Below are 16,680 nucleotides of genomic sequence, written 5' to 3' on the forward strand. Positions count from 1 at the left end.
TAGACTTGGGGTTTAGGGCTTGTAAAGTGATATAAATCATACTTCATTCTCTGAGGTTGACTTTTGTATCATGAATCTCTTTTTCTGTGATGACTTTTAGTATTAGGAAGATGGGCTTCCTTCGAAATCTTAACATAATAAATGCCTTGAATCGTACCACTAAAATCTCACTGAAACAAAATTCAATATTTAATCTTTCTGAAATTATATGAACAATTCTTAGATAAGAGTGCACAGTAATGAACCTTAAGTGTTGAAAAAGTTATGTGTTGGTGGCTAATGAAAAGGTCGCACCTGTAGATATTTTCATATAGACTATCCTTTAGATGTATTTTGCAGTTTGAGAAAAGTGAGGTGAATATATTTAGCTCCCTCTTCTGGTGTATTATGAGATGAATATTTTTACTTGAAATGGTTTCGTGTATTTTTGGAGTGAGACTACAGTTACAAATGTACCGCTGAAGGCCATTATTTGTGTGTCATCCATTTCTTCTTGTATCATTGCAGTCAGTAAAACACGGAGAGAGAGCATGGAAAAACTGTTGGTGAAAGCATCACATCTCTTAAGATACTCATTGACCAAAACACATGTCAGCAAACAGAGGCTTGGGTGGCAGGTACACAGGGGCTTAATGTGAACATCACGGGGCCAGTGATCATTTCCAAGTGCTTATGTCTAAATATTCTGAAGTTATAAATCCTATTAATGAACTGTTCAGTAAAATCTGCCCCATCCTCCTACCTGGACAGTTATTCCTTCATAATGAATTGAATTTAGGTTTCTCGGGTTCCAAGTTCTGCCCCTTAGTGGACCACCCACTCATGCGGGCTTTGCCCGGCACTGCTGGGGCTCAGCTCATCCAAATTCCTCCTCCCCTGAGCCCCGCCCACCCCACCCCAGCCAGGCGCCTCAGGCCCAGGGGCAACCCCCAAGGGAAGTCTGCCCTGGGGAGGATGGACCTGGGTCCGAGGCCCTGAGAGGCCAGTTGGGCAGGGAATTCCTGGATTCTAGCTAAGTATTCTGAGTGTGTCACAGGGGAGAAGCAGGCCTATCCACTGGGCCCCCAAACCTTAAAGTGCAGGAAGATGGCCGAGAGGATCCTTCTGAAGGGCAGGGCCCAGCGCCGGGCTCGGTCTTGCTCAGGCCTGAGTTTGCCAGTGTCAGAATTAAATTGTTTTGTATTTAAATTCTCTTCCTTGTTGTCTCATGCATCTGATTACCCCAATTCAACATAATCGTAGGATTTTGTTTATTTGCAGCTTTGGCCCTTCCAGATCTTGCAGAGCAGTTTGCCCCTCCCGACATTGCTCCGCCTCTTCTTGTGAAGCTAGTGGAAGCCATTGAAAAGAAAGGTAATCAACTGGTAGAGGGGTTCCTCCGTTACTTTGTTATATTCTTATTTCACGGGTGTTGTAATTTACATTTGTCTGTTGCACATTCATTAGTTTCTTGCCACTTGTGCTAGACACATAAGCTCTTTGTTGCTGTGTAGCGGGGAAATAACCTTGGTCTGATTTCTAACCCCATATTAACGTGTACTTACTGTATGGAAACTATTAAATTCTCCATAATTTAATAAATATAATTAACTTGCTCTTTAGTGGCCAGATGACTTTGCCAAAATTATTGACATGCCAGCTAAGATTAATAGTAGGAGTTCACTTCCAAGAATATTTGGTACACATCTAGAATAGATAGGGGATGGAAACTGGAACGTCTTTCTGGCAGCAGGCTCACAGGTTCTCCAGAGAGCTGTGTTTTGCATGCTCAGTCTGTTTTGTGTCTTAGGTCTGGAATGTTCAACTCTATACAGAACACAGAGCTCCAGCAACCCAGCAGAATTACGACAGCTTCTTGATTGTGGTGAGTGTCATGGCGCTAGAAAGACAAATGGGAAACACGGTTCCTACCTTTCAGTCTCAGGTAAAGCACCAAAAACCTGAACTTAACCGTGCAGTGTTCTAAGTTTGAAGGAGGCTCGGAAATCACACACAGTTCCCTCTGCCCTATTATGGTAACAGTGCAAACCAGCGCTGACCTTTGATGTTTGTCTCCTGAGCTGGGGTGTGTGTGCATGCCTGCCTGCAGGCATATGGCCTGTCCTCACAGCCAGCAGCCTCTGGGGCCTGCAGGAGTTACAGAGGAGAGAAATACCCCCCTTAGGATTTCTCTGGCTCTGTGTATCAACCATCTTTTTCTGACCGTGCAGTTGGCTACATCTGATTCATCTGGATCAGCTTAAAAAATATTTATAAGTCTATGTCATTTAACAAATGTCTCTTCTGACCTTTTCCATTTTCCTTTTTTTTTTTTTCCCAGTCTTCCTTCCTTTCATGCTTATTTGCTTTTTCATCTCATGTTTATATTAAGTAACGTCATGATACTGTTCTGTTCGGTGGTGTGCTGGTAAACCCGACTCGCAGGGAGGTGGGGGGGAGCCTGGTTTGTAGCATTTGCCCATTTCCACCGTGTAAATATGCCCGCTGCGGTCATTTTCAGGCTGCCAGTGTGTTATCACTAAACCCCCAACTTGGAAAGAACTGAGCACAGGTGGCCCTTAGGAGCAGGCCAGCTGCAGCACACCGTTGGTGAAATGATATCAATTAATTCAACCTAGTGGTGCCTTCAGTATTTCTTCCCTCTCTTCTTTTCCAAATGGAATAAAACTACAAATGTGAATATGTACTAGCCATCATTCCAGCAACTCATCTTCTGTATCAACTTGTTAGACTCTCTCAGATTCTTCATTCCCTCTCAGAATTTTTCTTTTAGAAAAATCATTCTCTGTCTCACATTCTCACATTCTTGTAATTGAATTTGGACGTCTGAAACCAAAAGAACGAAACCTAGTTTGGGAAGAAGCTCTTCTAGACAGGTACTTGTGCAAAGAATGTAGTAAATGAACATGTGAAGTTGAGGCAGCCCATGACAATTTCTAGAAAAGATGTTTCTGGGAAAAAAAGATTCTATCTCTATCAGTAAATAGTTTCGCCTGAAATGCACCACCCAGATGTTTGAAGTTTGAAAAAAATTTTTTCAAACTTTCATTTTTATTTCGTGCATGGAAGCCAGGCTCCCACATGTGCAGGGCATGTGCCCTGGCGGCTGGGTCTCCTGCCTTACCCCCAGAGCAGGTCAGTGGGACCTGACTGGCAGAAAACTCAAGGTGAGACACATGTCCTTTACTTGTCACAGCCTGACCGGAGTGGTAAGGAAACTGAAGTTTGTCCTTAGCCAGTTGAAATTGAGATAGATACATGTTTTGGTCAGAAAATTGGTCAAACTGAACAACAGTCACAGGAAATGTGTAGACATCAGAGATGGGAGTTATTTGAGAAATAGTGGTTAAGTTTTTAAATGTGACCGAATACAAATCATGCACTTTAGCTTTAGAAAAAATCTTCACATCACCTCTGAGATGGAATAACTAACCAGAAATCACGTCAGCAATGTATTTTGATAGACAGCTTTTCTTTGCCACTTGAGATGAAAACACACACGTAGAAAACTGGTTTCATGTGGGTTCTGATAAAAGTGAATTTTGTGAGAAGAGAAAGACTAAACATTATCTAAATTTAGGAGTGGGTCCTCCAGGACTTTTCATAGCTTGATGGTTTTTCAATCCATAAAAATGTTGTAATACCTTGGAGGAAGCTCAGAGATAAGTCACTTAGACTTCAAAAAAAAAAAAAAAAAGAGAGAGAGAGAGAGAGAAAAGAATTCATGGCTTTTAACCAATTGTGAGTTACCAGTGTCTGAAAGGGATGGATGTAGAGGACGACATCCCACTTTTGTCAGCACCCACCCTCCCAAGTTACTTTGTTTCATCTCCACATTACGCTTTGATAGCAGTATTCGTCGCTGCTGAATGCAAAGCTGGGACTTGCACCCACATTGGTCTCACTCCAAAAGCCCTTATTCTTTTTTTTTTCTGCTGTATTAACCTAAAGTGAATTATATCTTTGTTGTCACTTGAATTTTCTCCTGATTTTTTGGTTTCTCTTAACCGGAAGCAAGTCTTTTCTTTAAAAGTTCTCATTACAAGAAAGAGAAATTCTGTAACTCTGGTGATCGATGCTAACTGGACTGACTGGTGATCATTTGTAACATATGCAAATATCAAAGCCTGTTGTTACAATGATAAATAGCGTTATCTGTCAGTTATACCTCACGGGTAAAAATGAGGCTATTAGCAGCCTCCGCACACCTGTGCTTTACTCACTAGATGCCAGTAGCATGGTCCCCGAATTATAACAATCAAAAACGTCCCCAGACATTGCCAGATGTCTCCTGGGAGTGGAGGTTGGGGTAGGGGTAGGGCAATAAAATGGAAAACCCCAACCGAGAACTACTAACTGAGGTAGAGATGAGCTGCGGAGGGGACTCCACTCCTTTGGGAGGAGGGGTGACGTGCTGGAGAGCTTACTGGTTTACCTGTCTTGAGCAGACTCAGTGAAAAGTTGGGGCGTGGAGGGTATAAACTCCTTCATCCTGGAGCTAAAGAAGGTGTGGTTCTTGCCTAGCTAACCCCAGAAGTCGTCCCATACACGACAGATGTCCTGAGCGCTTGGAGGAGCTCATTAGGATAGTTTGCAGAAAAGGAGACTTGCAGAACAAAGTCAGGAACTCCAAGTTACGTTCAAAAAATAAACAGTATACTATGTTATAAGCGCTCGTGGATTTGACATAAAGTGAGCTTATCCAGAGACTAGTCCCATGGCTTGAAGTAAGGTGATTTTGTTCAAAGGCTTAAGGCTCTTGGGAACACACCTCATGTGTTAGAGAAGGCTTGCGTGAATTCACCTTACTCTGAGGACCTGCTGTAGTTCAGTCCACGAGCATTTAGCAAGCACATCCTATGTGCTGGGCACCGAGGGAAGCAGGGAGGAGCCACAGCCCATGCCCTTGAGGTACTCTCGGTCTAGTAGAGAGACACCTAATTACCATGCTGTCTGGGAAGTGGCACGACAGAGACGTGGCTCATCCATACTGCTCTTGCACAGAGAACGCAGTAGAAACTCTGCCTGAGGGTGGGGCCTGTGGAATATTGAGCATCCTAATTTTTTAATTTTTTTTAACCACATCACCAAATGGTTTGTCACATTCTTGACGATGAACAAATTAGGTAATATTAATTCCCTAGGCCAAGAGACCTAGTAAATGAAGCATACAGGGCATGAAGGGTCTCCAGGGGGCCAGCAGCCTGTCAGGTGGTCAGTGGCGGTGGAATGTCGCTCAAGTGATGCACACGCAATTTTGGGTGACAGGCACACTGGTGGTTGCGTTACTTCTCACATGGGTCCTTTGTGCACAGACCCGGCACTGCCTGTCCCAGCGTTGTTGGACATGTGTGTCGCTGGCTCTCTGTACAACACTCACGCGGTACAACCCTGTGCCCCTCCACTGACTGAGTTTAATTATTCTTTTCCTCCAGCTCACCTACGCACATCCTCCACCAGATGAACTTTCCTGAGCTTTACTGGTGTTGTGATTCTTTCGTAAGGTCGGCCTCGTTAGTGCGACAGATTTGGTTTATGATAACGGTGTGTCCCAGGAACTCCTGTAACTTCACGTTGAACCCGGAGTGATTTATGGTATCACACTCACTTTGTGGCCGTCCAGGACGCCGCCTTTTCCTGCTCCGGCTCCCACACCTTGGAGGACACAGGTTCCTTCTCCTTCTCTCCCAGGCCACCACCCGATCCAGTCAGTCACCAAGTTCTGTCAGTTCTTGATACTGTCTCACCCATTCCTAACATTACAGTTTGAACTACCAGAAGTGTTCCCTTCACTTCCAGTGGCTCTTTTCCAACTAATTTTTAACACTAGAAAGAATAAAGCTGTTGAAAGATGTAGCATTTTGTTCATCACCAGCTCACCTCTTCTCCGGTGAGTACACAAGTTTCCAGGTAATCTTCCTCAAGGCAGCCTTCACGCCACTGGTGTGCGGCCTTCGGTAGCAGCCAGATGGCTCTCCTCGTATGTAGATGTCCGTGGTCCTTCCTGCCCCAGCGGCCCCTCTTTCTGCCCTGAGTCCTCAGAGCATGGTTTGGGTTAGTATCACCCCGTTACTGAATTGCCTGACCTCTTTTCTGGCGGAAGCATTTACTGGACACGGGCTCATCTTATCTTTCTTATGAGCTAGTTCAGTGCCCACAGGTTAGATTAGTTATATCCTAGTAGAACTCCCTGTCAGAATTAGGGGAAAACGTTCTAAAAGTGTTAAAAACATTTTTATGGCTATTTTTGAGATCGACCGTTAAAATTCTGTGTATCTGTTTGTTCAGTCACTCTCTTGAGCTAAATTTATATGAATTCTGAGATGCAGTATTTAGCAACTCAAGATTTCGGCAATCTCTGAATTTGCATTTCATGTTTTCCTGTTGAGGTTTTAGGAAGCATTTACTAAATGATTAGCCATCCCTAGACAGAGCGCTTCTCAGTCAGAGGAGAACGACCCTTTAGAAGGTATTTGGAAATAGTCAGGGGTTACTTTGGTTTGGAAGGGCTGCCGTAACAAAGTGCCACAGACTGGGTCGCTTCAACACAGATCTAGTTTCTCACCATTCTTGAGACTAGAAGTCCCAGGTCAAGGCAGGTTTGGTTTCCTCTGAGGCCTCTCTCCTTGGCTTACGGATGGCCACCTACTCCCGGTGTCCTCACGCATTCTTGTCTCTTTGTGTGTCCACATTTTCTCTTCTTACAAGGATACCAGCCAGGTTGGATCAGAGCCAGACCCTGATGACCTCATTTTAGCTAAACCACTTCCTTAAAGGCCCAGTCTTGAAATACATTCACCTTCTGAGACAGTGGGAGTTAGGGCTTCAACCTATGACTTGTGGGGGGCGCAATTCAGCTCGTAACGGGGGCGTGGTTTTTTATTGTTGTTGCCCCACCTCCTGGCAACGTGCCCCTGGCATCATGGGCATAAACCATCATGCGAAATGCTTATAAGTTAGGGGACAGACCTCCACAAAGAAAAGTGTTCTATTTGCAATGCCAGGAACAAGCCCTGTGAGAAAAACTGCTAATAAATACTCAAGAATTTTATATTTGTCCTCCTGTTGCTTCCTTTCTTGTGTCACATTTAAGTCAAATAGTCAGAAAAATGGGCCCAACTGATATATACGGTGTCTGAAATACTTTTTAAAATGTTTCTGTCACAGATGCCGCCTCCGTGGACTTGGAAATGATCGATGTGCAAGTTTTAGGAGACGCTTTCAAACGCTATCTTTTGGACTTACCGAATCCTGTCATTCCAGTGGCCGTTTACAGTGAAATGATTTATTTAGCCCAAGGTTTGTTTTCTGTTCTGAAAACCTCAATGAGCATATATTGAGATGTGCAGGTGCATGTAAACTTTATTAAATGGTGCATAATATAAAGAGTGGTGTTTAGAAAATAGTAGGAATCTGCCCTCCCCTCCCTCCCCATTAGCACCAGTTCCCTCCCTTACCAGGGCATCCAAAGAAGACCCAGATTCTCGTTTGCTTAGGAAGACTGTCCACATGTTGAAATGGCTAATTGTTAACATGTTATCAGCATTAACAAAGTTCACGTCACTGAAGGCCACAGTGTTCCAAGTGCCATCTTTGGATTCAGGGAACCTGGGACTAGGACCCATTGACCGGGGATGTTCTTACCATTTTCCTCGAGTGGCCATTACAAAATGTGGTGAGGGGAGAGGACTCTGAGGCTTAGGAGCTAATGCTCAGTTCAAGTGCTTTGGGGACAGGAAATTGTGGTTCGTAACCTTCAAAGTTAAAACGTGTGATACTTATCTGATGCTCCCCCAAAGTAGCCAATCACGCTCGAAGCTGCGCATCACAGGGCAGACCTCTGCCAGCACATCCTGAGCCTCTTGTGACTTGAGATTGCTCCTTTCTCACAACGCCTTTTCTAACGAGAAGAACAAATGTCCTGTCTCTGCCTCTGATGACTTCGTTTAAAAGGACTCGTTCTACTGTAGCTAGAACAGAAATGTTCTAGGTGTTGAGTCACTGATCTCTAGAAACAATCTCTTCTTTTTTTTTTTCTTTTTAAACTCTGTAGAAGTACAAAGCTCTGAAGAGTATATCCAGCTGCTGAAGCAGCTCATCGGGGCGCCTAGCATACCTCATCAGCACTGGCTTACGCTTCAGTATTTGCTAAAGCATTTCTTCAAGCTCTCTCAAGCCTCCAGCAAGAATCTTCTGAATGCAAGAGTGCTCTCTGAACTTTTCAGTCCTCTGCTTTTCAGATTCCCAGCGGCCAGGTAAGGTGAAAGGAGAGAAGCATGTATTTTTGGGTGTTGGGGGTGGTCCTAAGCTGGGGATCATTCAGCTTACTCTGAAGATACTTGCTCACAGATACATGTGCACCTTTATACCAGACACATTGACTTGAATGTGTATAAATGCACGTTTGTTTCAAAAAAAAAAAAAAGGTTTCTAAGAAAACTCTCTTTTTTTGTAGCTCTGAGAATACTGAACACCTCATAAAAGTTATAGAAATTTTAATCTCAACTGAGTGGAATGAACGACAGCCTGCACCAGGTAATGCTTTTTGAACTTTTCACATTCTCTCCTGGCTTGTTTTTAGAATGGTGGCTTTAGACTTTCTGTGGAGAAACATAAGTTCTGGTAGAATCGTGATCCATAACGTGTTACCTTGTGATTTATGGGAAGAACGGCTTGAGTGGTACTGGCTGTGGCAAGTATTATCTGGGTTTCAGTATCTGTGGATTTTTCAGTATCTGTGGATGATCTTGGCTTTAGATGAGGGTTGTGGGGCACGCTCTCCCTTCCCCTCAACTTTGTTGCTCCCAGTTGCATAAATTATGGAGCTCATTTTAGTTGTTGACATTCCTGTTTTTCTTTCTAATACTTATAAAGTAGGGGATTTATAATTACTATATAATTTGAAGTATTTTGGAATGTGTGTCTTGGAAGCAGGTCTGCTGAGAAATGTCTGTCCAAATAAACATTTTCAAGAATGCAAGCAGTATGAAACCAGGGTGTTCACTGCAGCAAGTTAGAGCAGGCCAGACACTTCTTTGAAAGCAGACTGGCATTCAATTAGCCATTTAACAAAGCAGGAAATGTAGACCACGTTAGCAGTGGGTTTAATTTAAACTGATGTATTTTTCCTCTACTGTGGAAAGTCTAAACAACCCTGCTTTGCCTATATGCTTGTTAAAAATGAGCTAATAGAAGCTGGTCATTGGGAATAAAGGTTAGGGTTCAGACAGTGAAGTTTCAGGACCAGTAGAGATGATGCTTATAGTCTTAATTTATGCCTAGAATTAAAATAAAACATCAGGAATTTACTCTTTATTATAGGTAACTCATGCAAACTACCCAGTTTCTCTCTGTAAAAAACAGGCCTGGGGACCCCCTGTGTTCAGCAGCGGGGAATTACGTCATGCTTTTGTAGTTGTTACACAGCCAGGCTTGGTGGTGTGCATCTGGACGGGGCGGACCGAGGGAGGTAGGGCTTCGGCTTAAAACCCACCTGTGTGGATTGCAGGACGGGATAGGTAACCACTCAGGGTCCAGGTATTTGGAAGGGCTCCTGTGGACAGGACCAGAATATGATATCAAACGTAGAGAGGTAGCAGAAACTGTACATAAAGCAAGAGTGGTATGTTCTGAATGTTCCAAATCACAGCAGGCAGGATGTTCAGTGGGGATACTCGGAATTGTAGGTGAATGGCATCAGAGAAGTCTGTCATCAGTGCCCTAGGACTTTAGTCCAGGGGGTGGCCAAAAGGTTTCATCTCATGTGACTGCTAGGCGCATTTGTTAATGAATTTTGGAACTCCTTGTTGGTGTTTAGAGGCTGCCTTTGGGCTCAATAGAAAAGATGCTGTGGTAGGTTAAAAGTACCCTGTGATGAGGGGATGGGGGCAGGTGTGAAACATGACACTTGAGCCCTTTATTGACTGCCCTGCCACACACCTCCCCCCCCTCCCCCCCCCCAAACACATGGGTGGGGAAGAAGACTAGTAACAACAAAACAGGTCCTAGGGCCAAAGGGCGGAGCCCTGCCTCCCACTTCCTTGTGGCGTGTGTGGAGGTCTGTCTCAGAGACTGGGGACAGCTGAGCCCTGCTTGCAGTAAAGGGCTGGGGGTGGTCCTGGTCTTCTCAGTGCCCACTCCTCTGGAGACGGGGAGACATGGAAGCTTAAAAGCCAGACAGGGTTTGATAGATACCCACCAACGAATTTATCACAGAGTTTTTGAGAATTTCTGCTACACACCAAGGAGAATCTGTGTTGGAGTTTAATTCCTCTGACTGGTGTAAACTGGTTAAATGTCCTTATCAGTTTCAAACTAATTAATTCCATCCAAAAAAAAAAAATTCACATTCACCCTTTTTCACTGTGCACACTTAAGACTGCCTGCTAGGTCATAGACCCTGCTGCATTCTTCTACTAAGAAACTGGTGTGCCAGGGGCGCCTGGGTGGCATAGCGGTTAAGCGTCTGCCTTCAGCTCAGGGCGTGATCCTGGCGTTATGGGATCGAGCCCCACATCAGGCTCCTCTGCTATGAGCCTGCTTCTTCCTCTCCCACTCCCCCTGCTTGTGTTCCCTCTCTCGCTGGCTGTCTCTATCTCTGTCAAATAAATAAATAAAATCTTTAAAAAAAAAACAAAACTGGTGTGCCAGTTTCAAAGGTGGGTTAGTCCTGTCAGCCATGTTGAATGGTAAACAATGCATTGAACGTTTCCTAGACCATCCCAAGAGTTATGCAACCTCTTCAAGGAAATTGCAGCTGAGTAATCTCTAAATGCTAGTTTGAGCTGTCTTTCCCTTTGTGTGGTATTTCTTAGCTGTCCTGAAGAATGTATAGGCCCTGTGGAATGAAAGTAAGTGCTTCAGTGTGTCTGACCTGTGGAAACGTACAAACTATATCAGGAAGAACGTCCTCTCCTGAACACCTTTGTATTCAGGAATGGCGTCATGCAGATGACTGGCAGGGCACTCTTGGTTAGAGAAATGATTTCTTAGGCCTGATAGGAATCCAACATTTTCCTCGACTCCTTCATCACTGCCCCAGCGTGTGCTGTTACCAGAGGCCTCTGGAAGCACAACTGGTGCATCTCCAGTGAACAGTCATAAATCATTCATTTGCGATGACTTTATTGTTGTGAATAGAAATGAGTACTTAAATGATTTTGGGGGGAGACAGGGAAGCAAGGCTATTATGGGATAGACAGACATCTTTTATAGGTTTTACCTGGTAGAACTTGAAATGACCACTAGCACGCGGTGGGAGGGAGGGTGCTGACTCTAAATATGAAGAGAATTTTAGAGATGGGATGGGTGACTTTGTAGGGTAATTGAGTAGACAGAAAAGATTTAGTGAAAAAAATGGGATTTGAAATGGAATTGGTACAGTTTGGAAAGGGGAAGAGGAAACAGTATTTTAATTCAAGGAATTTCAAAGTTTCGATCAAAATAAATTGCAAAGTACAAAAAGAATGGCTTGATACACTCGATTTTAAGAGGTAGTAAATGTTTTAAATGACTGTATCGTAAAAAGCATCATTTTAGAGTTGAAAACATTGCTCTGCTCTTCCTTTGCTCATAAGGACACGGAAGCGCCCCTAGAGGTTGAGAGGTCACGTGGTGCTAACCAAACTGTGTGTGCCGGAACCGGGTCACCTGGGGGAGGTCACCTGGACTCGAGCCTGGGGCTCGGTGCTGCATCGGCTTCTTGGGTTTGGGGAACCTTCGTGAGCAATTGGGCTGATTTTAGTGTCCAGTCCAACGGCCCCTGAAGTTTCCGGTATGGGTCACATGTAGTAAAGAGCCCGAGTGCAATTTTCATAGCTGTGGGGGATAAAACTCAGAGTCACTGCATCCATCATGCGCTGGTAAGAGCAGTGAGTCTCAGATAGATCTGGGTTTGAATCCACTCTTGGCTGCCTATTTGCCAGGTTCATATCAAGTAACTCAGCCTTTCCGAACTGTTTTCTAGTCTGTGAAATGGGAATAATGCCTCTCCCCTGGGGTGGTTGTGAGATTTAAATGAGGTGGTAAGTACTGAAACCCATGAGCCTATAGCCTCTCTCTACCATTGCTCAACTCTGGTCTTCAAGGACCTACCAGAGGAGGCCCCCTTCTACAGTTCCAGCTCCTCAGTCCTGTCAGGCCCTTCCCTCCTGAGCCCACACTGCCAGCCGGCGGAGCCAGGCCTCTAGGAGCCTGCCTGGGCTTCATCGCTAAGCTGCTGAAGACACACGCACTGGGCAGTTGCTGCTCGCTGGGTGCGCGGCTTGGAGGGAGGAAGGTACCTGACTTAATATCATGCCTCTTCCCGTGTGTGTGGCTTGGTGAGTGGAGGAGCCTGGATTTCAGTAGCACCTGCCCCTGCCACGTGCCTATGTGAAGGGACAGAACGCACACCTGTACACAGCAGCCCCGAACAGGGCCATCTACTTCATGTCCCAGGAAGGTCTTCTCCCTGCTTGATGGGCAGTGATCAGCCCGTTCCATAGGCTTATGCCCTTAAGATCTTGTCCCCTTAAACTTAGCTGTTCTGTCGTCATTGTTATTTTCCTCTGCTCAGCTCACTTGCCCAAGGATGACAAAGGCTGCTTCTCCTGTTGAGCCCCTCCTAGCATAGAGTTAATAAGCAAAGGATAACAGTCATCCACATGAATTTTTAAAGATTTCTTTGACAGACTAACCACCTTTCAAAGAACTTTGGCATACCCACTCATGTAGCATACCCAGCAACCCCGTGAAGCAGGCATCTCCCCTATTTGGAGGGGAACTAAGGTTTGAAAGGTTAAACACAGAGTCACTAAGTTCTCAGAATGGATAGTCTGCTGTTCCCTTTGTTACTAAAAGCCTTAAAAATACCTGAAGCTGAACAGCAGGTTTTCTTGAATCATTATATGCTCTGTTTACCCTGCTGATACTTCGGTACCTAAAGCAGATTTCTGTAGGGCAACTAAGGTACAAACAGGGCCATTGAACACGGGTAGCTCTGAATGAAACCCGTTATAAGTGTATTTACATATTTCAGATTCGCGGATATATTCAGAAATATTAATGCAGTATAATTGAAGTCTAATATTGCACCCTCAAGCCCAGAGTGGAAAATAAATGACTCTTTTTCCCTCCTGCCCTTCTACACCTGTCAGAGTTAATGTTTAACCACTGGCACATTGCAAAACATTCATCCTGAAGAGCCTGATTCATAAATCTTGTTTTAAATGCTCTGGGCTTGGTTTTCAACCAAGACTAAAGCAAGCACCAAGGTAGAGGGAAATGACTTTCAAAGAGTTTTACTTTTCTCTGATTTATTTTTTATTGGGTTTAAAATGTGGTCTGACATTAGAGGGTTGTTTCAAAGGTGAGAAATGAAACTTTGAAAAAAATGCATATATTTAGATGGGTAGGAGTAAACAGAGAGGCAAGCCGCACTAGGTTACAACGAAAAATAGGAAGTTTTATTTGTGCTCTGAAAAAGTAGCGTATTTCAGGTGTGCCTACATGGGTGGGGCATCGGGTGGCTTTTGTCTTTACCACGCAGACTCCTTCTCTTCAGGGACAGCCATTTGAGGGAAGGAGTGCTTCATTCTGCTAAGCAACAGTCACACCTTTTCACATATTTTGTAGAATGTATCATATGTAAATCTGGGTTTACTTAGAAATCCAAATGGACGTTCTCCTAGTGCAGCATCAGTAAGAGCACTGGATGTGGAGTAAAGAATTTGCATCATACTGAAAGGCCCTTCTGTCCTCATTTGTCTTAAGTTAAAATTATGAAGGGAGGCATTCATTTAACCCTTGACGATTTTGGTTCATTTCTTTTTTTCTTCTCACTGCATTTCTTTTTTTGAAGACGCCATGCAGGAAGGAAGCTGGTTGGGGAACACTATCTGATGGTGATTTGCACGTGTGAGATGGTGTTCAATCTATTACCTTTCAAACATACTTTCACAATTAAGGATATTTTCCTGACTAGGTCATGCATGTTGAGAAACAAAATGTGGCCTTTTTTTTTTTTTTTTTTTTTTGCCTCCGAAATGAGTTTTACAAAACTTTGAGGAAAGGAAAAGTAGTAAGACATACTGTTTTGAGGAATCTAGAGGGTAGAGTTAGTTTTCAAATATGTGTGTAAGTTGTCCAATGTGGCTGAGTTTGGGTCTCAGATGCTGAAATACAAGATTTTTTTTAAGTGCTTAGCAGCCACATGAAAGACATTTCCTAAGTTGATACTACACCTATACATCTGATTTATTAGTTATTTGCAAATAAACCCTGTTTGTCTGAAATTTTGGACATAGTGGGAGATGAATGAACTACACAGAAAGTTGAGCATTTTCTCCCCAGAAGTTACTGATTCTGTTCTACCAGCAGAGGGCTCCCTTTTTAAGCTAATGAAGAGCAGCAAGTGTCTTGCCCATCACTTTTCAAAGACTGAAACTGAATGGGAAAAGACTCGGCTCATACTTTCAGTAACATAATAGAAGGTCTATGGTAGAGGATTATACATATTGGGAGAAACTTGAGGCAAAGTTCTCAAATCTCTTCTAAGACGTGGCTTTCTCTAAGTTGAGGGTGTACTGCTTTCCAGTGGACAGTTTTCTTCTGAGATGGAAAATATACTGTTGGACTAGAAAACATTATCATCTTGGAAGGTTTTGACATGAAAAATCATGTAAGATCAGACAGGTATGCTGAAGAGACTGATGTTTCCAAGCTTTCTAGCTTTAGAAAGACTATTTTAAAAGTAGGGCAAGATTCTGCAGCTGAGGATGCAAGGGTATTCTCGGAACTAACCATATGTCCCTGAGATCAGCAGGCAGGAGCTGGAAGATTCACTTGCAGACTTTTTTCTTACCATTGGAAAGTAGGTTTTTCACGCTCTAACAGTTGCACCAAAGGAAAGTTCGTAAAGCCACTTGCACCGTGAGGTTAGCACACTCCCGGATACTGCAGGTGGTCCTCAAGCTGGGCCCCGCCTGCACACACTGTATGTCAACACCTAGATCTTCCTTTAGCTCTGCGTGGGACCGTCGGGTCACCTTCCTATGCACAGTCTGAGGGTAAATACTATAGACAGAACTGTGTTTCTTCACAGAGAATTAGAAGGTCGTTTTTAAAAAATGTAAATAAGCTAAAAATAGAAAAACAGAAAAAGTCAGTTTATTATACGTGTGAAATTTTTCACATGTGGCCTAAAAGAAATTAACTTCAGTTTCACTTGTTAATTTTAACTTTCTCTGGCAGAAGGAAGTGGATACCAGGGCCAGTGGGTGGAGAAAAAGGAGTTTAGGACCAAAAGTCTGAAGGCTAGGTTGTGGTGCTGGTGCCTTGATCCCGTGCAAACCACTTCACCCCTGTGGATTAGGGTTAGGTGTGTAGCCTGAGGGATTTGCTTAAAGTGCTCTTTAGAATTACTTTCTGGTTTTAGAGTTAGTGATTCTGTGATTTCACATTGTTACAGTTCTGGGGGATAGCAGTAAAACCGTCCCATCGTTCACTGATGCCAGTGAAAATTTTCTTAGGTCACATTTTAGTCTGGTTCACTGCAACTTTCTCAGAGGACAGAAATCCTCTGGGAAGGCATACCCTTCCCCTGGCCTTATCCTTTGCGCCATTTAGCAGCCACGTGAACTTCATGCAGACACGCCTTTTAATTATTAGACAATCCTATGGCCAGTTAAGCGTGGGTTGAAATCGGCTCCATACAAGCGGCTGCACAGCGGGGTTTTTCTGCCGGGTTCACGTGGTCGCGGGGTAGAGTATGCATGCAGAGCTACAGCAGTCTTCCCCGGGATCCTTTCCGCCCCCCCCGCCAGCAGGCCTTTTCCAAACCTGTACCCTGCCAAGTTCCTCCGTGGGGCTCTCCTGGTGCACCTGCGGGGCCGTCTGTGCTAGTGTGTGGGAGGAGGTGGACTGGAGCGAGGCACGCTGTTCTGGGCCCTTCGGAGAGGTTCAGGCCTTTACAAGCAGGGCTTTGATTCTATTTTTGCTGAACCAGCTCAGCCACTTCCTGTGTTTGGCCGTGCATAGTGCCTCGCTTCACTGTGGCCACTTGAGCCCCGCGCGCCGCTGCAGCCAGTTAGAGAGACTATTTTAGGTCCCTCCACAATGGCCTTCTCATTTCCTCGGCGAAAATGAGCGAGTTGGGCTGGCAGTGGCCACTTGTTAGCCGATGACAACTTTGACTTTGACTTGGGCTCCCCTCCCCCACCCGAAATCCCTAGCTCAGCAAATATTTGAACCTGCCCAAGTTAATCATGAAGCCGTGATCTTTATCTGCGAGACGTGCGAGCGCCGGGGCTTTTTCCCTCCCGGGTACAGCACCAGCATCCAGTGGCTTTCTCAATGGGGAGCGAGCGGTGAGCGGCGCTGCTGCCGCGGTCCCGTCCCGGCGACCGTATTGCGCCGCGCGAGCCCGAGGGTCCCGCGGCGCCGCCGCCGCCGCCGCCGCCCCTGCGCTCTGCCAGCGCGAGCACGGCCACGGAGCGGGCGCCGCGCGGGCCGAGGGACTAGCCGGGGGCATTGTTTTCACTGGCGGATACTGGCCTTGCCGCGCGAAACTGCAGACATGCATAACCTGCAAAGTAAGTTGCCTTCAACTTGTGCCCCCCCTTGCCGCTTCCCTGCTTTGCTTTTCTGTACCTGTATGAAAGGTTCGCTTCTGTAGTTTGTCTCTGCGGGTGTGTGTGTTGA

At 44.9% G+C, this 16,680-nt stretch overlaps 1 protein-coding gene across 4 annotated transcripts in view; it reads left to right on the forward strand.

Annotated features, from left to right (window-relative positions):
* PIK3R1 (phosphoinositide-3-kinase regulatory subunit 1) overlaps nt 1-16,680 on the forward strand; it is an 82,282-nt gene that overhangs the window by 55,122 nt on the left and 10,480 nt on the right. For 3 of the 4 annotated variants that reach the window (XM_034656312.1, XM_034656311.1, XM_002915883.4), the window contains exons 3-7: nt 1,261-1,353; nt 1,790-1,864; nt 7,168-7,299; nt 8,054-8,255; nt 8,456-8,535. In XM_034656312.1, the coding sequence (XP_034512203.1) occupies nt 1,261-1,353; nt 1,790-1,864; nt 7,168-7,299; nt 8,054-8,255; nt 8,456-8,535 (582 nt within the window). Of the gene's footprint in view, nt 1-1,260; nt 1,354-1,789; nt 1,865-7,167; nt 7,300-8,053; nt 8,256-8,455; nt 8,536-15,907; nt 16,572-16,680 lie in introns of those variants that run through there. The other variant, XM_034656313.1, reaches the window with a different exon arrangement.

The sequence above is a fragment of the Ailuropoda melanoleuca genome, chromosome 3 (genome assembly GCF_002007445.2).
Source record: "Ailuropoda melanoleuca isolate Jingjing chromosome 3, ASM200744v2, whole genome shotgun sequence".
Classification (NCBI taxonomy): Eukaryota; Metazoa; Chordata; class Mammalia; order Carnivora; family Ursidae; genus Ailuropoda; species Ailuropoda melanoleuca.